This window comes from Protomyctophum bolini (assembly GCF_963924005.1).
Source record: "Protomyctophum bolini genome assembly, chromosome: 1".
NCBI lineage: Eukaryota > Metazoa > Chordata > Actinopteri > Myctophiformes > Myctophidae > Protomyctophum > Protomyctophum bolini.
The window spans coordinates 10,412,512-10,436,921 of NC_137862.1; the positions used below are offsets into that span (position 1 = coordinate 10,412,512).

The following is a 24,410-nucleotide window of genomic DNA, read 5'->3' on the forward strand; positions in this document are numbered from 1 at the left end:
ATGACTCTGATTATATGACGACCCCCATTTTTCACTTGAACGTCAACTAGTCTAGACCCCGATTATAATAGTGTCACCGTTTTTTAGGATATTTCCATTGGAAAAAATCGTAGTCTTATATTCCGCACAATAGGTTAGTTTCTGCTGTCGCCTCTTAAATAGTTGTCGTTCAAGACGAATCAAAGTTGTTCCAGTTGAAGGAAGACAGGAAAATAGAAGCTAAACTGAAGATATGCGAGGGCGTGACCATCTGTCTTCTAGAATTAATTTGGCGTGGAGGTTTTTAATCTGCACTGTTTCCATTTCCATCTCGTCAGTTAGTTCCCTTAACCCATTCTGACCGGGCACCCATTTTGGTGTTAGCATCATGTTATGCTTTACCTATTGAAAAATAGCAGATCTGTTCCAAGGGGATTCATACTTTGGGTGATTTATTTGATGTCAATGGTTTACGTTCTTTCCAGAATTTATGTGATATTTTTAACTTGCCTGGTAACTCTTTCTTTTTCTATCTACAATTGAGAACTGCCATGAGGACATACGGGGTTCCATGGCAGACCCCCCTTGCAATGCACCCTTTGCATAGACTTATCTGTGATGTTAGGTCAAGAGGTTTTGTTTCCATATTGTATGATTATTTATTAGAATCTAGTTATGGGACCTTGGCTGTCGATACTGTATGGAGGAATGACATACCAAATCTAGATCCAGATTGGAGCTGGGATACAGTGTGGTCTAATGTTGCCCTATCTTCTAGGAATCCTGATCATCAGCAAATTCATCTAAATTTTGTTCATCGGACATACTTAACTCCCCGCAGATTGTGTGCTATGCGGATTTTAAATAACCATAACTGCACTTTCTGCACTCCGAACACCATAGGTACATTCTTTCATATGGTGTGGGAGTGTCCGGATGTCCTCACATTTTGGAATCTGGTTGCTGCTAAACTTTCGATTATACTACAAATTAACATCACACCCTCCCCATCTCTATTCTTATTAAATGACGTATCCCAGTTGCTAGTAAATAATACCCGTATTCGTGTCTTCTTTGCTGGCGTAACAGCCGCAAAGAAGATGGTTGCTTCGCGCTGGAAACCGCCTCATACATTGTCATTTCGCCAATGGGCTTTGACCTTTCTAGATATCATTTATCTAGAAATGTCTACAGCAAGATTGCATGGTGCAAAAGAGGAAAACATCGAGATTTGGTCTAGTATTGCAGATTTGGTTACGGGCATGATTTAATCATTATTATTATTGTTATTATTATTTTCATTCATTTATTTATTTTTTGTTCCCATTTGCACAGTAGTAAGAGTACTGACATTTTTTGGCATCTTTGGTCTCGGGGGGAGGGGTGGGTGGGATTGTTTGTTTTTGTGTTTTTTGTTTCTTGTTTTCTTTAGTCATTCATGATGTTAACGTATCTTATTGTGATTTTTTGTCTTTAATAAAAAAACATTTGATAACAAAAAAAAAAGAAAAATAGCAGATCTACAAGCTCATATCGCGCCACCGAGTGGCGCGCTACGAGCTTGTAGGTCTGCTATTTTTGAAAAATTCGAAGAACGACTGACATTTTTAGAATCTGATCTCAGGTCAGAATGGGTTCATCAGACCAGTGTGTGTCCAGTGGAAACCTCGTATGAATCTGATCTCAGGTCAGAATGGGTTAATCAGTGTGTTTGCGCGGCACAGAGCGTGGATGTGTGGGTAGTGGGAAGTGAGGAGGACCTGTGGATTTTAATTGTTTTTCTATTTCTGTCCAATTCCTTCTTCTCCTCCCTGTTCCTGTTCCTGTCATTTCTTCTTCTCTACAAAACAAAACAAAAACGCACGCACGCACAGACACACACAGACTCATGCATCGTCAGAAAGTGCAGTTTTCTCTTCATTTCTGGAGAGGATGCAGAAAGCAGAGTTCTGCAGTTTGTGTGTGTGTGTGTGCGTGTGCGTGCGGCCGTGCGCGCATGTGTGCGTGAGCATGTGTGTATGCATGTCTATATGTATGTCTGTATGCATGCACGTCGATGTAATTGTAATTGAAGCCATCAGAGAGCCGTCAGCTACGTTTGACAAAGAGGGCTCGTTTTCTGTACCAACATGATACTAATGAGGGCTGCGTGTGTGTGTGTGTGTGTGTGTGTGTGTGTGTGTGTGTGTGTGTGTGTGTGTGTGTGTGTGTGTGTGTGTGTGTGTGTGTGTGTGCGTGTGTGTGTGTGGAGGGGGGTCTTTTAGATTTTGCACAGACAGTAGAAAACAATAACTTGTTTACTTGCTCAGACTTCAGAGTTATGTATTCCGTGGATCTGTTTGTAAAGAACATGAATGTCTTCTCTGCCGTCTGCACGTTCAATTTATACTAAAGATAATACAAGACAGTTTCATATTAAGCTATAAATCTATTTATATGCATATCCAAACCTAAAATGTATTTGACTAAAAGACCTAAAGACTAAGACTAAAAAATATGTTGATATTTAGTCGACTAAGACTAAAGAATTTCAGAAGACTGAATGTGATTAAATTTGTGTTATTCAAAAGACTAAGACTAAATCTAAATTTGTGTGTGTGTGTGTGTGTGTGTGTGTGTGTGTGTGTGTGTGTGTGTGTGTGTGTGTGTGTGTGTGTGTGTGTGTGTGTGTGTGTCTCTGTCTCTCGCAGGCAGAGCTCAGTTCGTCCACCAGGGGGCTTCAGTGGACGGGGTGGACATGAGGGCAGAGGTGGGCCTGCTGACTCGGAACATTCTGATTCGTGGAGAGATGGAGCCGCGTTGCTACGACAACGAGGCCTGCAAGTTCTTCACCTTTGACACCTTCGGTGGACACCTGAAGGTACTGCAGTCTATCTGCCCTGCTCTGCAGTGTTGTTTTTGGCAGCAACTTTTGATTCTAGTTTTAGTCACATTTTAGTCACCTGGAATGTCGGCTATTTTCAGCATGTGTAAAATCAGCCATTACGACGCAATCGAGGCACCACCAAATTACATTTTAGTCGACTAAATCACCTTTAGATTTAGTAAAACTAAATCTACTAAATCTAAAGGTGATTTAGTCGACTAAAATGTAATTTGCTGAAAATAGCCGATCTACCAGCTCACAACCTTAGAGTATATATGAATAGAGACGGCACCCGGAGGAAACCCTGAGGCGAAATGGACATAGTGGCCAAATTTGGTATTGCATCGCTGGGCCAAACTCATGAACGCGCTGGTCCATTGACTATCATTGCGCACGTTCATGATGACACGTGGACGCTGTTTCAGTGCAATGACAGTCAACGGCCAGCGCGTTCATGAGTTTGGCCCAATCAATCCCAGAATGCACTCTGTTCCTACCTGGAAGGAGGAGTGAAATCGCCTCATGCACTTTTGAGCTAGCCTGGCTAATAAGCCAGACCGAATCAGCCGTTGACAAAAGAAAATTGCCTGCCCCGCCCCCCGGGAAACAAGATCCATACACAGCATCTCCAGACTCAAATACCACACGACTTATTACGGCTGGCTTATTAGCCAGGCTACTTTTGAGCAACTTAATGCAAGTGGATGGGAGGAGAAATCCGGCGCCGTCTCTATTCATATATACTCTAAGCTCACAACGTGTCGCAGCGTGTGTGCGTGCATGGCATACTTTGTGTTAACTCAGACGCTCCCTCCCAGAGGACAAGAGGACAAACCCAAACACGCCAAACCCAAACACAACAATCTGGAAATTACAGAAAAACTAGAGATGATTTCATAATAAGTCTTAATCATGGAGCAGCAATTAGATGATTTAATCATAAGTGCTAATCATCGCGCAGCGATTCACAGGCTATCATTTTCCAGTTATCATCTGCAAAATAAAAATTGGCACCAGCACTATTTCTCCCAGTTCTTTCTTTGCAAAACGTTGTTATTCTGCATTTAATTTGTTCCCAACCCAAATTGACGAACTCCCCTCCTCTCATCCCCTCTCCTCTCATCACCAGCTAAACTAAAGGGACCCAGATGTGATAGAAAGTAAGATGTAGGGAGATAAACCTTTTTCCTTCCCGATCCGATCCGCGTTAGTCGATACCGATACCGATACCAGTGTTCCGTGTTGTGTTTATAGCTATCTAGCTATATATATCGTGTTGTGTTTATAGCTATCTAGCTATATATATCGTGTTGTGTTTATAGCTAGTATGTAGCTATATATATTGTGTTGTGTTTATAGCTAGTATGTAGCTATATATATTGTGTTGTGTTTATAGCTAGTATCTAGCTATATATCTCGTGTTGTGTTTATAGCAGACTCCTCACTCAAATGTGGCCTTGCAGTTTGAGCAACTCCAAAGCAAACTCCACGTGCCCCAACATTTTATTTACCTGCCATAGTGTCAACCCCTTACCCTTGTGTCGGATCGGTGGTTAGACTGGCATATTCGCCGATATGATATGACCCGATATGACAAATAAGGGCTACTTTTCCGATACCGATACAGTATTTTGTAGTATTTTGATATGGAAGGGGGGGGGGGGGGGGGGGGGCTGACTAAAACGAAATGCAATTTCATCCAGAAGACTAAAACTAAACCAGAGAGACAGTGAGAATGGTCTCTCGCCCCTCTCTCTCTCTCTCTCTCTCTCTCTCTCTCTCTCTCTCTCTCTCTCTCTCTCTCTCTCTCCCCCCCTTGGGATGGGATCACATCCTATTATGAATTTCCAGCACAACTCCCAAATGAGCAGCTGTTTGAGATGTCACATATTTCTCATGAATGCATGGGTGTGTGTGTGTGTGTGTGTGTGTGTGTGTGTGTGTGTGTGCGCCTGCGCGTGTCTGCGTGTCTGCTGAGTGTCTGTCCAACTCACTTGAATTGAATGCAGATCACTTTCAGCTGTGATTATGGCAGTGGTTCCCACTATACTGTCCCTCCCTCTACGTCAGGTGGAGAGAGGCTTCTGGGCGGTGCATGTTTCGGCCACTACCCGATACCCGTCCACTAAACGTTTCGGGCGTAGAGCTGTACCACATGGGCCAACAGTCCATGGGCCACTACCCTGTCCACTAAACTATACTCTCCCTCCCTACAGGCGTAGAGCTGTACCACATGGGCCAACAGTCCAGGGGTCACTAAACGTCTACTAAACTATACTCTCCAGGCGTAGAGCTGTACCACATGGGCCAACAGTCCAAGGGCCACTACCCTGTCCACTAAACTATACTCTCCCTCCCTACAGGCGTAGAGCTGTACCACATGGGCCAACAGTCCAGGGGTCACTACCCGTCTACTAAACTATACTCTCCCTCCCTACAGGCGTAGAGCTGTACCACATGGGCCAACAGTCCAGGGGTCATTACCCTGTCCACTAAACTATACTCTCCTTCCCTACAGGCGTAGAGCTGTACCACATGGGCCAACAGTCCAAGGGCCACTACCCGTCCACTAAACTATACTCTCCCTCCCTACAGGCGTAGAGCTGTACCACATGGGCCAACAGTCCAGGGGTCATTACCCTGTCCACTAAACTATACTCTCCCTCCCTACAGGCGTAGAGCTGTACCACATGGGCCAACAGTCCAGGGGTCACTACCCTGTCCACTAAACTATACTCTCCCTCCCTACAGGCGTAGAGCTGTACCACATGGGCCAACAGTCCAGGGGCCACTACCCTGTCCACTAAACTCAACTCAACTCAACTCAACTTTATTTATAAAGCACATTTAAAACAACCATAGCTGCCACAAAGTGCTGTACAGTACATAGGTAAAACAGTAAGTAAATGCATAGACTAAAAACACAGAAAACAAAGACAACCCACAAAACAAAACACAAAACAAGGGAAGGAGGGTGGGGGAGGCTCGTTCAGGAAACAGAGGTCTCATGCTGTGTTAAAAGCCAAAGAATAAAAGTGCGTTTTAAGCAAGGTTTTAAAAATGGCCAGAGAGGGGGCCTGCCTAATTTGCAGGGGAAGGTCGTTCCAGAGCTTGGGGGCAGCGACTGAAAAGGCTCTGTCCCCTCTAAGCTTCCGCTTCGCCCTCGGGACCTCTAGCAGCATCAGGTCAGCTGACCTGAGGGAGCGGGCAGGAGAGTAGGGGTGGAGGAGCTCGGAGAGGTATGGAGGGGCGAGACCACTTAGAGCTTTAAAAGTAAAAAGCAGAACCTTGAACTTAATTCTAAGATTCACTGGCAGCCAGTGGAGAGAGGCGAGGATGGGCGTTATATGCTCTCTCTTACGCGTGCCAGTAAGAAGTCGGGCAGCCGCGTTCTGAATTAGCTGGAGCCGAGCAAGGGAGGACTGACTGGCTCCAAGGTAGAGGGCGTTACAGTAATCCAGCCGAGATGTAATAAAGGCATGGATTACTGTCTCAAGGTGCTGAGTGGTTAAAAAGGGTTTTACCTTTGCCAGTTGTCGCAAATGAAAAAAGCTAGATTTCACCACTGAGCTAATTTGGCGATCTAGCTTAAAATCGTTGTCCATTTTAAAGCCTAGGTTGGAGACTGTTGGCTTCACAAACTGAGCCAGGGGGCCTAGATCAAGAGGAGGGGGGTTACCAGAACCATTTGGGGCAAACACTACCACCTCAGTTTTCTTCTCATTGAAGCTTAGAAAGCTTAGGGCCATCCAGGCTTTAATGTCATCCAGGCAAGAGAGAAGAGCTTTAGGGTCAGCGTCTTTCTTCTTTAGGGGAACATAGATCTGACTGTCATCAGCATAGAAATGGAACGAAATGCCATGTTTTCTGAGGATGGACCCAAGCGGCAGGAGATATAGGGAGAAGAGCACTGCGGCTAAAATAGAGCCCTGTGGAACACCATACGACAACGGCGCTGGGGACGATTCAGAGCCAGCAGCGCTGACAGACATGGTTCTGCCCGTCAGGTAGGACCTGAACCACTCCAGCGCCGTTCCACAGATACCCACTAGGTGCTGCAAGCGCCAGAGCAGGACGCTGTGGTCGACTGTGTCGAACGCAGCCGACAGGTCCAGCAGGACCAGAATGACATAGTCGCCTGCATCATTAGCTATGAGGATGTCGTTAAATACTCTAACTAGTGCAGACTCGGTACTATGCCGGGTTTTAAAGCCAGACTGGAAGACCTCAGGGATCTTATGCTCCTCTAGGAAAGACTGTAGCTGGGCATAGACAACCTTTTCTAGTATCTTAGAGATAAAAGGCAATTTAGATATAGGCCGGAAATGAGCCAACACAGTGGGGTCGAGGCCTGGCTTCTTAAGCAGTGGTTGCACTACAGCATGTTTAAAACACGTGGGAACAAGACCAGAAGAGAGACTGCTATTTATGATTTTCAGGACCATGTGAGCTACGCTGGGGAAAACCTCTTTAAAGAGGCGAGCCGGGATAATGTCGTGCGGCGAACCTGAGGCCTTTATGTGGCTGACTACATCCTCCAAAACGGACAATGTTACAGGTTCAAACGAGCTGAGCACGGCGGGACATGGGACACAGACAGAGGGGTCAGAGGCAGGAGCAGTGATGAGGGCCCTTGTATTTACCACCTTGTCAATGAAAAAGTGCAGGAAGTCATTACATATGTCAGCTGATTCAAAACAGACAGGCTGAGCGATATTAAGAACAGAGTCAATGGTTTGATAAAGTACACGTGGATTAAGACGGTTAGACTCAATAATATTCGCTAGGTGATCTCTTTTTGCCTCTTTGACAGTGTTCTGGTAGAAGAGCCAGGATTCCTTTAAAATCTGAGAAGAAACCTGCAACTTATCCTTCTTCCATTTACGTTCTGCTTTTCGGCACTCCTGTCTAGCTGCACGGGTTCTGTCATTAAACCAGGGCTCGGGCTTTGCCCTGGGCAGCTTGGATTTCATTGGGGCCACAGAGTCCATTATGGTCCCACACGAAGAGTTAAACCAAGAGCACAGTTCCTCTGTGGGAACAGCCGAGACAGACGGGGCACACAACTGTTCAAAGGCAGCTGAAAAGCGACTAGCAGTGCGGGGGTTAAGAGTCCGACAGAGTCTAGCAGGAGCCCTAGATCTATTCTCCGTACAAGAGAGAGCAACATCAAACAGAACAGGGCAATGATCAGAGAACGTACTATCACAGATCTCTAGGTTACGGATAGGCAGCCCATATGAGATAACGAGATCTAACGTATGCCCACGTTCATGAGTAGGACCCGACACATTCTGCACCATGTTAAACGATTCAATGAGGGTTAGGAAGTCCTTCACCATCGGTTTATCGGGGCAACATACGTGTACATTCAGATCTCCGAGAATCAACACTCGATCATAGTTGGGCAATATTCCAGCCAGGAAATTGGAGAAATCAGTCACAAAATATACTCTCACAAAATATACTCACAAAATATACTCTCCCTCCCTACAGGCGTAGAGCTGTACCACATGGGCCAACAGTCCAAGGGCCACTACCCTGTCCACTAAACTATACTCTCCCTCCCTACAGGCGTAGAGCTGTACCACGTGGGCCAACAGTCCAAGGGCCACTACCCTGTCCACTAAACTATACTCTCCCTCCCTACAGGCGTAGAGCTGTGCCACATGGGCCAACAGTCCAAGGGCCACTACCCTGTCCACTAAACTATACTCTCCCTCCCTACAGGCGTAGAGCTGTACCACATGGGCCAACAGTCCAAGGGCCACTACCCTGTCCACTAAACTATACTCTCCCTCCCTACAGGCGTAGAGCTGTACCACATGGGCCAACAGTCCAGGGGCCACTACCCTGTCCACTAAACTATACTCTCCCTCCCTACAGGCGTAGAGCTGTACCACATGGGCCAACAGTCCAAGGGCCACTACCCTGTCCACTAAACTATACTCTCCCTCCCTACAGGCGTAGAGCTGTACCACATGGGCCATGGGTCACTACCTGTCCACTAAACTATATACTCTCCCTCCCTACAGGCGTAGAGCTGTACCACATGGGCCAAGGGTCACTACCCGTCCACTAAACTATACTCTCCCTCCCTACAGGTGGAGAGAGGCTTCCGGGCGGTGCATGTTTCGGGGGTAGAGCTGCTTCACATGGGCCAACAGTCCATGGGTCACTACCCCGTCCACTTCCACATGAACGGAGACGTGGACTCCCTGGGAGGCTACGAGCCGCCCACCTCCGTCTCGGACCTCTCCATCCATCACTCCTTCTCTCGCTGCGTCACCATCCACGCCTCCAACGGCCTGCTGGTGAGAGACAAGAGCATGTATTCATTTTTTTAGGACATATGTGACCGCTTCATATGTGACCGCTTCATATGTAATTCATGTGAAAGCAGGGACTCGTAGCTTCAAATTGACATTGGTTGTTCAGTTTGACCCACCAGTTTTGGAGATATGGCTTATATAGAGTAATGTCTTGCAGAGAAACAGCGAGTTGAGAAAGGCTTGAAAGGTTCACTTCTGTGGACTCTAACATTACACCTAGCTACATGTTGAAGCATTTATTTCATATTTACATTTACATTTATTTCAGACATGCTCTAGTATGTGAAGAGTCTGCCTGTGCTGTTAACTCATTTTGCTCTCAGTTTCTCTCTGTATCGAAAAGAGTCACATACATACGGTACGTATGTTGCGTTCATATGGGCAGATACAAAGATACAGTCTACCATTCATTGTCAATAGAAGCCAGCGACGTGAAGATACAAAGATACACTCTACCATTCATTGTCAATGGAAGCCAGCGACATGATCTGCAAAGATGCAATGATGCATGTAGCTGCTCCAAATTTACTCACAACGCGTCTGCGTCTGCCTGTGTGGACACACGATTACTGTATAGAAATAGGGTTTACTCTTAGGACTCTAAAGCAGGGGTTTTCAACAGGGCGTCCGGGACCCCTAGGGGATCCTCGGAGCTACTACAGGGGGCCCCACATCTTTGTGTGATGATTATTCAAGTTCAACCCCCAACATTAGCCAAAAAAATAGCAAATGTTTTTAGTAAACAAGTTTGGTGTAGAGGGAAAAAGAGCTCTCTCAGCACTCTTCTCCACTCTCTCTCTCTCTCTCTCTCTCTCTCTCTCTGTGCAGACAATGGAAATTAGGATAAAAGGGACTCAGTTAAATAGCTCACCTCGCCTAAACTCTGGGGAAATGGGAAGATCAAGGGAAGGAGAAGAAAAAATAACTGTCTCTCCTTTTCTCTCATCTCATGTCGTGTTTAAAACGTTGTTGTGAGGTTTGTCTACTCTGTAGCCGAGCTCTAGCGTTCATTTCCACATTACTCAGAATAAAGCAGGAAGCTTTGTGTCTGCGGAGTGTCTGTGTCCGTGTGTGTGTGTGTGTGTGTGTGTGTGTGTGTGTGTGTGTGTGTGTGTGTGTGTGTGTGCGTGTGCGTGTGCGTGTGCGCGCGTGTGTGTGCGTGTGTGCGAGCGTGTGCGTGCGTGTCTGCTCAGTGTCTGTCCAACTCACTTGAATTGAATGCAGATCACTTTCAGCTGTGATTATGGCAGTGGTTCCCAAACGTGTTCAGGTCAAGGACCCCCAAATTGACACTAATTAGCCCATGGACCCCCATGTGATAAGATATGCCAGGGACCCTCATAAGAGAAGATTTCTACGGCTCTAGCAGTGATCCTCAACACGTTTAATTTCAAGGACCCCCAGTTTGACATGCATTAATCTACGGACCCCCATTTAATGGCATTTCTATGATCTCTGGGACCCTCAATAGGTCCTCACTAATAATCATGATGAAATGGCAACAAAAAATCTACTCAGTCTGTGTCTCATAGGAGGGCTGTGGGCAGTTCAGAAACCAGTCCACCAGTGACATCATTGATGGAGAATCCAAGCTAATAGAAACTGCAGGCTTTCTAGTCCTTTGAGGTTGCAATGCGCAAATGGAAGCCATCGTTCTCACTATAATACAAATCTAAACATTTTTGTAAAAAACAGAAAATGTTTAAAAAAAATCTGTCTAACGATGTCACGTTTCTGAACTGCCCACAGCCCTCCTATGAGACACAGACTGGTTTCTGAACTGCCCCCAGCCCTCCTATGAGACACAGACGTGTTTCTGAACTGCCCACAGCCCTCCTATGAGACACAGACGTGTTTCTGAACTGCCCACAGCCCTCCTATGAGACACAGACGTGTTTCTGAACTGCCCACAGCCCTCCTATGAGACACAGACGGGTTTCTGAACTGCCCACAGCCCTCCTATGAGACACAGACGGGTTTCTGAACTGCCCACAGCCCTCCTATGAGACACAGACTGGTTTCTGAACTGCCCTCAGCCCTCCTATGAGACACAGACTGAGTAGATTTTTTTTGCCATTTTAGTATTATTATTTAGAGAGGACCTATTATATGAAGATAGGTTGAAAAGTGGTGAAGTGGTCCTTTAAAACATTGTGATACATGTTTGAGTTATCATGATAAAGACTTTAGATGATTGAAAATCAGCATCACAATTCCTTTACATATTTTATCTCTCTCTGTGTCTGTGTTCCTATAGGTGAAGGACATATCTCTGTGTTCCTATAGGTTAAGGATATAATGTGTTCCTATAGGTTAAGGACATATCTCTGTCTGTGTTCCTATAGGTTAAGGACATATGTCTGTGTTCCTATAGGTTAAGGACATATCTCTGTCTGTGTTCCTATAGGTTAAGGACATATCTCTGTGCTCCTATTGCTTAAGGACATATCTCTGTCTGTGTTTCTATAGGTTAAGGACGTGGTGGGCTATGACATCCTGGGTCACTGCTACTTCACGGAGGATGGGCCCGAGGAGAGGAACACCTTCGACCACTGTCTGGGTCTGATGGTCCGAGCAGGAACGCTGCTGCCGTCCGACCGTGACAGCAAGATGTGTCGGGACATCACCGACGGGGCGTTCCCCGGATACGTGGCCAACCCGCGCCAGGACTGCAGGTGTGTGTGTGTGTGTGTGTGTGTGTGTGCAGTGCTCTACCCGAACGCGTTCAAAGAACCATAGTTCACGAACACGTTCTCATTTGGGCTGAACGTGAACTGAACGTACTGTATTTCTGCCTGATGAACGACATTGTGAACGCGTTCATTTCTGGCGTGTGTGAACGTCACTTTTTCTCGTTCAACTTCGTTCAAGAGTGAGTGGGGGGGGGGTTACAGACGTTCGTATCCTGCCACGACGTTATGCTGCTTTCACACGGGCAGATGCAACTGATGCAAAGCTACACTACTACACCTAGTCACAAACAGTGTCGTCGTTAAGCAGCAGGAGCCTAGGATTCCAGCAGCAGCTGTCCGTTTATCATTAGCACAACCACGAACGTCCAACACATATACAATGAATTACTAAGGCTGCCTGCAGGTTCCATGTTCAATTCCAGCGTGTGTAACCCGTATACATCGTCTAAGTGACAGTTTTCATATTGTAAATATGGTCGCTAACGTGGTTTAGCGACTTGTACTTTGACAGCTCATCCAACGGACTTCCTGTGCAGAAACTGCCTCATCAAAATAAGAGCCACTTGTGTGTGCGTGTGCGCGTGCGTCCGTGTGTCAGTTTTGTTTTTGCCAACAATTTTCTAATTTAGTTTAATCATAGTCTTTGAAATGAAACTTCATTTACTTTTATTCACCTGGAATGTGCTGTTCGTGTCTTAAGATGTGATTGATAATGCATGATCGATCACGTCTAAGATGTGATTGATAATGAGCGATCGATCGCGTATAAGATGTGATTGATAATGCACGATCGATCGCGTATAAGATGTGATTGATAATGCATGATCGATCACGTCTAAGATGCGATTGATAATGCACGGTCAGCTGATCGCGGCCCTCGGCTGCGAGTCACTCGCAAGACGATGGAAGTAAATTCCTAACGAGCAGCAGATGACTTAGAGTTAGACGATGATGGGCGTTTCTGCATTCATATGAATGTGTTGTTGTGAAGGAGGAGGAGGAGGGTTGGAATGAATGACATTTACTCACTTATAGACAGATAAAGATCCTCTCCTCCCCTCCCCTCCCCTCCCCTCCCCTCTCCTCTCCATGGTGGTTCAGATTCATGTGATAATGACTGATAGTGGTTGATATCAGTCATATCACAACATGTTGTCGGTAAATTAGTCTTTTTGTTAGAGTCCTCCAGATCAGATCCTTGTATTCCCTAAATTGTTTCCACTGCCGGCCCTCAGTTCCATTTAATCAAACACCATTATGCTAACAATTAATCATAAACATTTAATCAAATATTATGCTAACAATGGCAAATAGTCATAGTTTCAGTCATCATAGCTTGGTTTTCATTTAGTTTTCGTCGGTGAAAAAAGCTAGTCGACGAACACTGGTACATGTCTTGTCTTAGTGACGGGCCTATCAGATGTCTTGTCTTAGTGACGGGCCTATCAGATGTCTTGTCTTATTGACGGGCCTATCAGATGTCTTGTCTTATTGACAGGCCTATCAGAACACTGGTACATGTCTTGTCTTATTTCAAAAACTGTTCGTGGACGAAAAATGTTCGTTGACGAAAAATGTTCGTTGACGAAAAATGTTCGTCGACGAAAAATGTTCGTCGACAAACATTTTTCGTCAACAAACATTTTTCGTCGACGAAATTTTAGTCTAGTTTATTTTTGTTGACAAAATATTTGTATATCATATTTAGTCATAGTTTCAGTCTTCATAGTCATTTTTCGTCGACAAACATTTTTCGTCGACGAACATTTTTCGTAATAAGACAAGACATGTACCAGTGTTCTGATAGGCCTGTCAATAAGACAAGACATCTGATAGGCCCGTCAATAAGACAAGACATCTGATAGGCCCGTCACTAAGACAAGACATCTGATAGGCCCGTCACTAAGACAAGACATGTACCAGTGTTCTTTTCGTCGACGAAAAATGTTCGTCGACGCAAAATGTTCGTCGACTACCTTTTTTCACAGACGAAAACTAAATGAAAACTATGACTGAAACTATGACTAAATATGATATACAAATATTTTGTCAACAAAAATAAACTAGACTATCAGATGTCTTGTCTTATTGACTATCAGAACACTGGTACATGTCTTGTCTTATTACGAAAAATGATCGTCGACGAAAATGTTAGTCTAGTTTATTTTTGTTGACAAAATATTTGTATATCATATTTAGTCATAGTTTCAGTCATCATAGCTTAGTTTTCATTTCGTTTTCGTCGGTGAACAAAGGTAGTCGACGAACATTTTTTGTCGACGAACGCAAATCAGATGTCTTGTCTTATTGACACATTGGCAATGGAAACTAATGTAACATTAGCTGTGATTAATTTCCACTGAGGTTGTTGCAGTCCCCCAGCATGCACGCACGCACGCACGTACACACACACACACACACACACACACATACACACGCACGCACGCACGCACACACACACACACACACACACACACACACACACACACACACACACACACATGGGGGGAGTAATGATAACATGAGGGCACATTGCTAACTGTGGTTGTAGTTTCTGCTCCGCACAGTCAGTATTTCTTCATCACTGGCATCGCTATCCAATAATTCAAGAAATAGATTTATTATAATTGATTATTTTTTACAAACAAAAGAAAAACATTGTTTTTGGCATGCTGGTGTGAGCTTGTAAACTGGCACACAGTTTCCTCGTGACAACAAAAGCTCTGTTGAATTTAATTACATTGAGCTGAATTGAATTAATTGGCTATTTCCCCTCTATATGTGTGGTATAGGTACGATGACATTATGTATTGTAAGGGATCCCCTCTATATGTGTGGTATAGGTACGATGACATATGTAAGGGATCCCCTCTCTATATATGTGTGGTATAGGTACGATGACATATGTAAGGGATCCCCTCTATATGTGTGTGGTATAGGTGACATATGTAAGGGATCCCCTCTATATGTGTGGTATAGGTACGATGACATATGTAAGGGATCCCCTCTATATGTGTGGTATAGGTACGATGACATATGTAAGGGATCCCCTCTATATGTGTGTGGTATAGGTGACATATGTAAGGGATCCCCTCTATATGTGTGGTATAGGTACGATGACATATGTAAGGGATCCCCTCTATATGTGTGGTATAGGTACGATGACATATGTAAGGGATCCCCTCTATATGTGTGTGGTATAGGTGACATATGTAAGGGATCCCCTCTATATGTGTGGTATAGGTACGATGACATATGTAAGGGATCCCCTCTATATGTGTGGTATAGGTACGATGACATATGTAAGGGATCCCCTCTATATGTGTGTGGTATAGGTGACATATGTAAGGGATCCCCTCTATATGTGTGGTATAGGTACGATGACATATGTAAGGGATCCCCTCTATATGTGTGGTATAGGTACGATGACATATGTAAGGGATCCCCTCTATATGTGTGGTATAGGTACGATGACATATGTAAGGGATCCCCTCTATATGTGTGGTATAGGTACGATGACATATGTAAGGGATCCCCTCTATATGTGTGTGGTATAGGTGACATATGTAAGGGATCCCCTCTATATGTGTGGTATAGGTACGATGACATATGTAAGGGATCCCCTCTATATGTGTGGTATAGGTACGATGACATATGTAAGGGATCCCCTCTATATGTGTGGTATAGGTACGATGACATATGTAAGGGATCCCCTCTATATATGTGTGGTATAGGTACGATGACAATTTACAATTTAGGCATTTAGCAGACGCTCTTAATCCAGAGCGACTTACATTAAGCAAGAACAAAAAGCATGGGGAATACATCACATAAAAACATTTATCATGAAACATGCGTAAGCTAAGAATATGTATGACATAAGACATAATATGTATGACATAAGATGACATATGTAAGGGATAGTGTCTGGCTGAGTGGTCATTGTTTATAGATAAATCACAGACAGGCTGATTAACCGCCGACGCTGAGCGCTTTGACCTGAGATCAGATTCAAAAAATGTCTTCTACATCCTGACAGTTTTCTGAAAAAGCTATGTTTCTATGTCAGTCGTTCTTAGATTTTTCAAAAATAGCAGACCTACAAGCTCGTAGCGCGCCACCGAGTGGCGCGCTACGAGCTTGTAGATCTGCTATTTTTCAATAGCTTTAAAGCATATAGCATAATGCTAACACCAAAAGGGGTTCCCGGCCCAAAATGGCTTAATAAGGCTGAAGGTGATTTATCTATAAACAGTGACCACCAGTCGGCGGACATTCTGCCGCTTATTACACGGCTACTTAATACACACATTAATAAATTGAGCCAAAAACACAACAAAACGACTCGTATTTCCTCGCTTGCGGTAACGAAAGTATTCCCATAAGTGTCGCACTGGCCGGCGTCTGCCCAGCTGCAGCACTGTCGGGAAAACAAGGAAGTGAGTTGATCAAGTATAGAATCCATTTCCGGGGTCCTGCTTTTTCTCGCTCAATTGTTTTCAAAAACGTTTTTGAGAGCAATGTTTAGCTGTAAACGACAGCAATGTGTGTCACATTGTGTGTGTTTACATGACTGTCATGTTGGATACAGCAGTAAATCAAGCGGGCGCATCAGGTGCTCCGAGGATTTGATTAGGCATCGGTCTGTTATAGAGCGGAGTGGTCCGTTATCGAGAAATAACACACCGCTGAATTCTGCATTTGACCAATCAGAATCGAGCATTCAACCAAGCCATGTAATAAATAGGGTTTAAATAAACAACGTTGTGGCATTTTTGTTTTAGATCATGTGTTTTTAATAACAAGTAAAAAGTAATTCAGGGAATGTTTCTGAGAACGCCCAGAACGCTGCTGGGTTATGACATGCCTTCACTTTACTCAAATCATGACTGGAATCCAGTCATCCATCATTCATTAGGCCACCTGATAACGAGAATTAAGACTTTTGTCAATGTTGTCTCAGTGGCTTAAAAGATTACAACATGATTTCTGATCAGGCTAAGATGAAAATTAAATAACTACAAATAATAATAATAATAATAATAATAATAATAATAAGTTGACAGTTATAGAGGTCAACATCAGGTTGGTCCGCCATCGCTGTGTGAATGTGTGTGTGTGTGTGTGTGTGTGTGTGTGTGTGTGTGTGTGTGTGTGTGTGTGTGTGTGTGAATGGGTGAATGTAATGCACAATCTATGTAAAGGTGTGTGAATGTGTGTGTGAATGGATGAATGCAATGCACAATCTATGTAAAGGTGTGTGAATGTGTGTGTGAATGGATGAATGTAATGTAACAATCTATGTAAAGGTGTGTGAATGGGTGAATGTAATGCACCATCTATGTAAAGGTGTGTGAATGTGTGTGTGAATGGGTGAATGTAATGTACAATATATATGCAAAAGTGTGTGAATGGGTGAATGTAATGTAACAATCTATGTAAAGGAGTGTGTGTGTGTGTGTGTGTGTGTGTGTGTGTGTGTGTGTGTGTGTGTGTGTGTGTGTGTGTGTGTGTGTGTGTGTGTGTGTGTGTGTGTGTGTGTGTGTGTGTGTGTGTGTGTGTGAATGGATGAATGTAATGCACCATCTATGTAAAGCACCTTGGATCAAACCGTTATATAAATTCACATTTTACCATTTATGATAATAAATCCAGCATAATGCAGGTAGTGTCATGTTCTCTAACCGCAGTAGTGCCCTGTATGACAAGTGAAGGATTTAAGTGGAATATCTTGTTCCCAGTAGTTTTCATTAAAGTCTGTCTGTCTGTGTCTGTGTCTGTCTGTCTGTCTTCCCCTATCAGTGCGACGTCTACTTTCTGGATTGCCAACCCCAATAACAACCTGATCAACTGTGCTGCAGCGGGCTCAGAGGTCAGTCTATCACTGTAAATGGTACATTTATTTAGTGCCTTTATCCAAGGCGCTTTACATAGATTGTGCATTACATTCACCCATTCACGCACACATTCATACACCGATTGCGTCGGAAGCCATGCAAGGTACCAACCAGCACAACAGGAGCAATTTGGGGTTCAGTGTCTTGCCCAAGGGCACTTCGACATGTAGACAGGAGGAGCCAGGATTCGAACCGCCGACCCATGGATCATTGGACGACCTGCTCTACCTCATGAGCCACTGTCTATCACAGTCTATCACAGTCTATCACTGTCTTTCACATTTTATCACAGGCTCAGAGGTGAGAGGTCAGGTCAGGATGCTTCTATAAGAAAGTCTGAATGAAGCAGACAACACACACACACACACACACACACACACACACACACACACACACACACACACAGCGGCTGTACGCTTCTATTAGAGAGACTGAATGAAGCAGACAACACACACACAGCGGCTGTATGATTCTATTAGATCAGGGGATCAATTCTTGATGAAACGCTTCTAATATATTATTTAGGCCCCAAAATCTATAAATCTCACACGTTTAAGGCAACCGGCCGGTTCCACACGCTGCACAAGGTGCCCTTTTTTCACTTGAGCACCTGCCCCTCTAAATGTCCACTGAGTGTCGCAGTATAACTTCCCATTCATTTTCCCCATAGACATTTCAAAAAGTATTTATTTGAAGACCTTTTAAGCGTCGTACAAAGCCAACTCCAGTTGTGACAAGTAATGACAACAAACTTTTCTGGGCTGAACAAATAATTGGAAACGGCAGGTTTTTTGTTGTTTTTCTTCTTTGTGATTATTTGATCTGCCCAAAATATTGTGTTTGTTGTCACAAGTCTGGTTGGCTTTGTCCACGGCGTAAACCTCTTTATTTATTTATAAGTTTATTTAACAGGGACAATACAAAAAACAATGTATCAAGTTCACTAGGAAAGACCAAGCATCAGACATAGGAACCCTTTAAGATGGTTTATTGAATGAAGGAGTAGGGTACTTGTGGTCACAAATGCAGAGGCTTGAAGTATGCATGCGGGGTATGGTCGTCTATGGTGCGCCGCATGCGCAGCATGGAGAGCGCAGCATAAACGGCCATGTCATGGAATACATGGTGAAGCAGCATGGTCGTCTATAGATGCGCCGCATGCGCAGCATGGAAGCGCATCATAAACGGCCAAGGCTTAAAATACATGGTGGAGCCTGCATGGTCTCCCATGGACGCGTCGCATGCGAAGCACGGGACGCGAGGGATGGCCAGGCATAGAATACATGGTGAAGCAGCATGGTCGTCTATAGATGCGCCGCATGCGCAGCATGGAAGCACATCATAAACGGCCATGGCTTAGAATACATTGTGAAGCCTGCGTGGTCGCCTAGAACGGGTCGCATGCGAGGCATGGGACGCGTGGGGTAGACGGCCAGGGCATGAATACATAGTGGAGCAGCATGGTCATTTATGGATGCGCCGCATGCGCGGCATGGAATGCGCATCATAAACGGCCATGGCTTAGAATACATTGTGAAGCCTGCGTGGTCGCCTAGAACGGGTCGCATGCGAGGCATGGGACGCGTGGGGTAGACGGCCAGGGCATGAATACATGGTGTGACCAGAGGTTCGAGGGGGCGGACCCGGATACTTTGGCTTAGGGGTCGAGGCGTGAGCCTGAGTGGTATAGTAGAACCCCAAAAGTATCTTAACGGAATTTACCAGACCCTGGAACGGTGGGTGTCGTGGAGGTCAGGCGCGTTGGAGCAGACGTGCTGTGATGAGCCTGGGAAGGCCGTCGGGCCGAGGGTCTGGGTTGTGTGGTCGGGAACTCCCTTGTTGGAGCTGTGGACGCAGCTCCAGTTCTGGAGGAGTGGCCGAAGGAGTGTTCCGGGGAGTGTCCTGATCGGTGGGGACCATGCGGAGGTAGGAATGGAACCAGGAGCGGGTGGCGACTGAACCGCTGTTGTTACGAACCCGATGCCGTGCGTGCTGGGCGTGTCGGGTGAGTGAGTGGTTAGAAAGGTTGAGGAAGGTGTTGGAGATGGGAAGCCCAAAAAGAACCAGACAGTAGAACTGGGCTTAGCGCGTGGCATTGGTGGGGGGGCCTGAAAAGCCGGTGCGGAGGATGTAGCTGTTGAGGGTTAAGGTGTGGGGGGTTGGTGTTGGGGAGATGGGCGTTTTGCTTGAGCGTCAGGGCAGTTGGGGCGGGAGTGGGAGCTGCCACAGAAGGTGCAGATGTGAAGTAATTTGCATGAAGACAGATCACAGCCTCTGTCGTTAAAGTTATTGCAGATCATTTTGCTGCCGACAAAGACGAGCGGGCGGCCACGCCTGTCTTTCGCCATGGAGGAGGCGGGGAAAACCTTGCTGGAGGTGGTGGCGCTCAGGAGGGGGGGGGGGATGTAGCTGGATTGGTGCTCGGCGTGGGGGCGGGGTACTGGAGCTCGGAAGGTGCAGTGGGTGGTGGGATGGGTGGGGCAGCTGCAAAGACTGCACGCTTCTGAGGTTTTTCCGGCGAATATCCTGCAGTAGAGCTCAAGCTCGAGGGAGCCCCAGTAGGTTGTGGTATTGAACTGTTGTAATCTGGAGGCGGCCCTGGCGGCGAATTGGCGGTGGTATTCATAGAAAAGGCTCCCCCCGAAGCGTGTGCAGAGGTCCATGCAAATGTAAAGGTGGTCGTCTAGTTCTTGGCGGCGGGAAGGGAAGGAGGTGCATATGATGTCCCGGAAAATGGAGAAGGCGAGGACGAACTCAGTGGGTGTGAGGACGGAGGAAGTGGATGGGGTGAGGTCACGGAGTGTGATGGAGACTCCTCCGAGGTCTACTGACCGGTGTTGGGCTGTGCTAGCGGAGGGGCGTATAAGTGATGAGAGGTCAATGTCCGTACCTTGAAGGATCTGCGACCGGAGGTGTGATGGGACCATGGGGGCGTTGAGGGCGATGGCTGATGGGTAGCTAGAGAAAAATGCGCGATTAATCTCTTGGTTGTAACGTAGGGTGTGCGTGTTTACAGGAAACTGGCACAAGGCATTTTTTGACACTTGAGTTTAAGTACCCACAGTTATGGGCGAGGTAGGAGTGGCCAGGTTAGTTGGAGGTGGGTGAGTGGTTTGCATGGTTGGCAAGGGTGGAGTTTGGTTGGCAAGGGTGGAGATGGCAGGCAGGTGGGTTGTCTTCTGCTTGGCCAAACCTCCCGAACCTTAGTTGTTCCAACTCCATTTAATGGTCAACGGTTTCATCAAACATGAAACCGTTGCATTGTACATAGGGTTTGTAGCCAAGGCCTTTCTATACAGCAGCTATACATCTACCTAAAACAATCTTTTACAACTACACATCTACCTAAAACAATATTTTACATACAAATATAAATACATCTAATCGAAATCTCCTTTTACTCACAGTTTTAAAATGTGCCTAACGTATTAGTGTTCGCACCTCTGGCAACCAGAGTTTAACTTCATTATTAAACATTTTGAGATCAGTTTGTCGTTTTATTTCAGTTGGTAGGGCATTCCACAGGTGTATCCCTTGTACTGAGTAAGACGACTGACCAAATGTGGTGTTACGCTTTTAAATAAATACGTTTTGAAAAGTCTATGAGGAAAATGGGAAACGGGCATTCATTTCCTGGGTCCTCATAGGTGGCGGGACTGCGACGCTCTATATCCTTTCTATTAGAGAGTCTGAATGAAGCAGACAACACAGACGGAGCGGCTGGCCGCTGTACGGTCCACCCTGACTCTCATAATGCTGTGGATTTGACGGGAAACGTCTTGAGGGAATATAGAGTGTAATTCATCTTAAAGGATATACTGTATACAAGACGTTCTGTCAAAACATAATCACTTTCATGACATTTGCATACATACCGTACCTGATTGGGAGTAACAATGCAGAAAACAGGCAATTGACGTGGAAAGTGTCTCTTCTCTTGGGTACGTGCGTGTCTGTGTGTGTGTGTGTGTGTGTGTGTGTGTGTGTGTGCGTGTGTGCGTGTGTGTGTGTGTGTGTGTGTGTGTGTGTGTGTGTGTGTGTGTGTGTGTGTGTGTGTCTCCAGGAAACAGGGTTCTGGTTCCTGTTCCACCATGTTCCCACCGGGCCCTCCGAGGGGCTCTACTCCCCCGGACGCACCGAGCACACCCCCATGGGCCAGTTCACCAACAACAGAGCCCACTCCAACTACAGGGTGAGATGGGTGGGTGTGTGGGTGGGTGTGTGGGTGGGTGGGTGGGTGGGTGGATGGATGGATGGGTGGGTGTGTGGGTGGGTGGGTGGGTGGATGGATGGATGGATGGGGGGGTGGGTGGGTGCATGGAATTATATGTAAAGCAGGACAACGATATGCACATCCCAGTTTCAGAATACGGTGCTGGATCCAAAAAATTACTAAATGAAGAAAAAAGTGGAATGTCCGCACACAAATATAATTCAGCTCCCCGTCTTTTTATTTCAATATTTCAAAATGCAACAACGTTTCGCCCCTCCGGGCTTTCTCAAGTTATACATGGGTATGGCCTTGACAACCTTAAATAGGTGGAACATAACTGGGTGTCGTCATCAATTGATAAGCCAATAAGCTGTATGTGAAGATCCAATCCAAAACAATACAAAAAATGGGTGCATGGAATTAGGCATTACCCCAGATGGAGGAGTTTACGTATCTGTAGGGAATGAGACATTACCCCAGGTGGAGGAGTTTACGTATCTGTAGGGAATGAGACATTACCCCAGGTGGAGGAGTTTAAGTATCTGTATGGAATGAGACATTACCCCAGGTGGAGGAGTTTAAGTATCTGTAGGGAATGAGACATATTACCCCAGGTGGAGGAGTTTACGTATCTGTATGGAATGAGACATTACCCCAGGTGGAGGAGTTTAAGTATCTGTATGGAATGAGACATTACCCCAGGTGGAGGAGTTTACGTATCTGTAGGGAATGAGACATTACCCCAGGTGGAGGAGTTTAAGTATCTGTATGGAATGAGACATTACCCCAGGTGGAGGAGTTTAAGTATCTGTAGGGAATGAGACATATTACCCCAGGTGGAGGAGTTTACGTATCTGTATGGAATGAGACATTACCCCAGGTGGAGGAGTTTAAGTATCTGTATGGAATGAGACATTACCCCAGGTGGAGGAGTTTACGTATCTGTAGGGAATGAGACATTACCCCAGGTGGAGGAGTTTAAGTATCTGTATGGAATGAGACATTACCCCAGGTGGAGGAGTTTAAGTATCTGTAGGGAATGAGACATATTACCCCAGGTGGAGGAGTTTAAGTATCTGTAGGGAATGAGACATTACCCCAGGTGGAGGAGTTTAAGTATCTGTAGGGAATGAGACATATTACCCCAGGTGGAGGAGTTTAAGTATCTGTAGGGAATGAGACATATTACCCCAGTTGGAGGAGTATCTCAGGTTCTTGTTCACAAGTGAGGGGAGGACGGAGAAGGAGATCAGCCGGAGAATCGGAGCAGCAGGGGGCGGTATTGCAGTCGCTGTACAGCTCACTGTTGTGGTCAAAAGCTCTCCGTCTCTAGTGCAATCTTCCTTCCTACTCTCACCTCTGGTCAGTGAGTGTGGGTCATGACCCAAGGAATAAGGTCGCGAATACAAGCGGCCAAAATGAGTTTTCTTGCTGGCATCTCCCTTAGAGATAGGGTGAGAAGTTCAGTCACGCGAGATAGACTCAGATTAGAGTCGCTGCTTCTTGGCAACAGAGGATGGGAGGATGTACACTGCAGGGTGAGAAGGAGTGCGTCTGGGTTAGAGTTTGAAGAGTTGTGAAGCTCGATCCCTATGAGAGACGAAGATAAACAAGATGGCAAAGGAGAGGGGAGAGAGAGAGGAAAATGAAGGGAGGGAAGCAGTGGCGCCTCGGGGCTCAAACCGCGCTCTGCACACTGACCTCAGGGAGAGATTTATTGGTCGCTTGTGAAAAGAGGACGTGATGTCGTTATCCCCCCCCCCCCCCCCTACAATGATCTCCTTGTTTTACTTCATCATTTTTCGACCGCGGTCGAGATCATGGATTTCACAACAATGCCACGCCAGACTTCCCGGTCCTTCATTGTGATCCCCAGTTCCTGCTTACTGATGCATGTGTCCCTATAGCGATGACATCAGGGAACGACAGTTTTCTACCTCTGGTCTGCATTGAGGCAGGACTCCAGAGAAGAAGGGAAGATATAACCTCATTGTTTCTACCTCTGGTCTGCTTTGAGGCAGGACTCCAGAGAAGAAGGGAAGATATATAACCTCATTGTTTCTACCTCTGGTCTGCTTTGAGGCAGGACTCCAGAGAAGAAGAGAAGATATATAACCTCATTGTTTCTACCTCTGGTCTGCTTTGAGGCAGGACTCCAGAGAAGAAGGGAAGATATATAACCTCATTGTTTCTACCTCTGGTCTGCTTTGAGGCAGGACTCCAGAGAAGAAGGGAAGATATATAACCTCATTGTTTCTACCTCTGGTCTGCTTTGAGGCAGGACTCCAGAGAAGAAGGGAAGATATATAACCTCATTGTTTCTACCTCTGGTCTGCTTTGAGGCAGGACTCCAGAGAAGAAGAGAAGATATATAACCTCATTGTCGGCTCTGTAGCAGTGGCTGGCAAACTGTGTTCCAGTGATGTAAAT

The 24,410-nt window shown here is 45.7% G+C and overlaps 1 protein-coding gene across 3 annotated transcripts in view; it reads left to right on the forward strand.

Annotated features, from left to right (window-relative positions):
* cemip (cell migration inducing hyaluronidase 1) overlaps positions 1 to 24,410 on the forward strand; it is a 124,211-nt gene that overhangs the window by 72,912 nt on the left and 26,889 nt on the right. For all 3 annotated transcript variants that reach the window (XM_080772129.1, XM_080772130.1, XM_080772131.1), the window contains 5 exons: positions 2,670 to 2,839; positions 8,950 to 9,159; positions 11,647 to 11,852; positions 17,673 to 17,742; positions 21,831 to 21,959. In XM_080772129.1, coding sequence (XP_080628255.1) covers positions 2,670 to 2,839; positions 8,950 to 9,159; positions 11,647 to 11,852; positions 17,673 to 17,742; positions 21,831 to 21,959 — 785 coding nt within the window. The remainder of the gene's footprint in view (positions 1 to 2,669; positions 2,840 to 8,949; positions 9,160 to 11,646; positions 11,853 to 17,672; positions 17,743 to 21,830; positions 21,960 to 24,410) is intronic.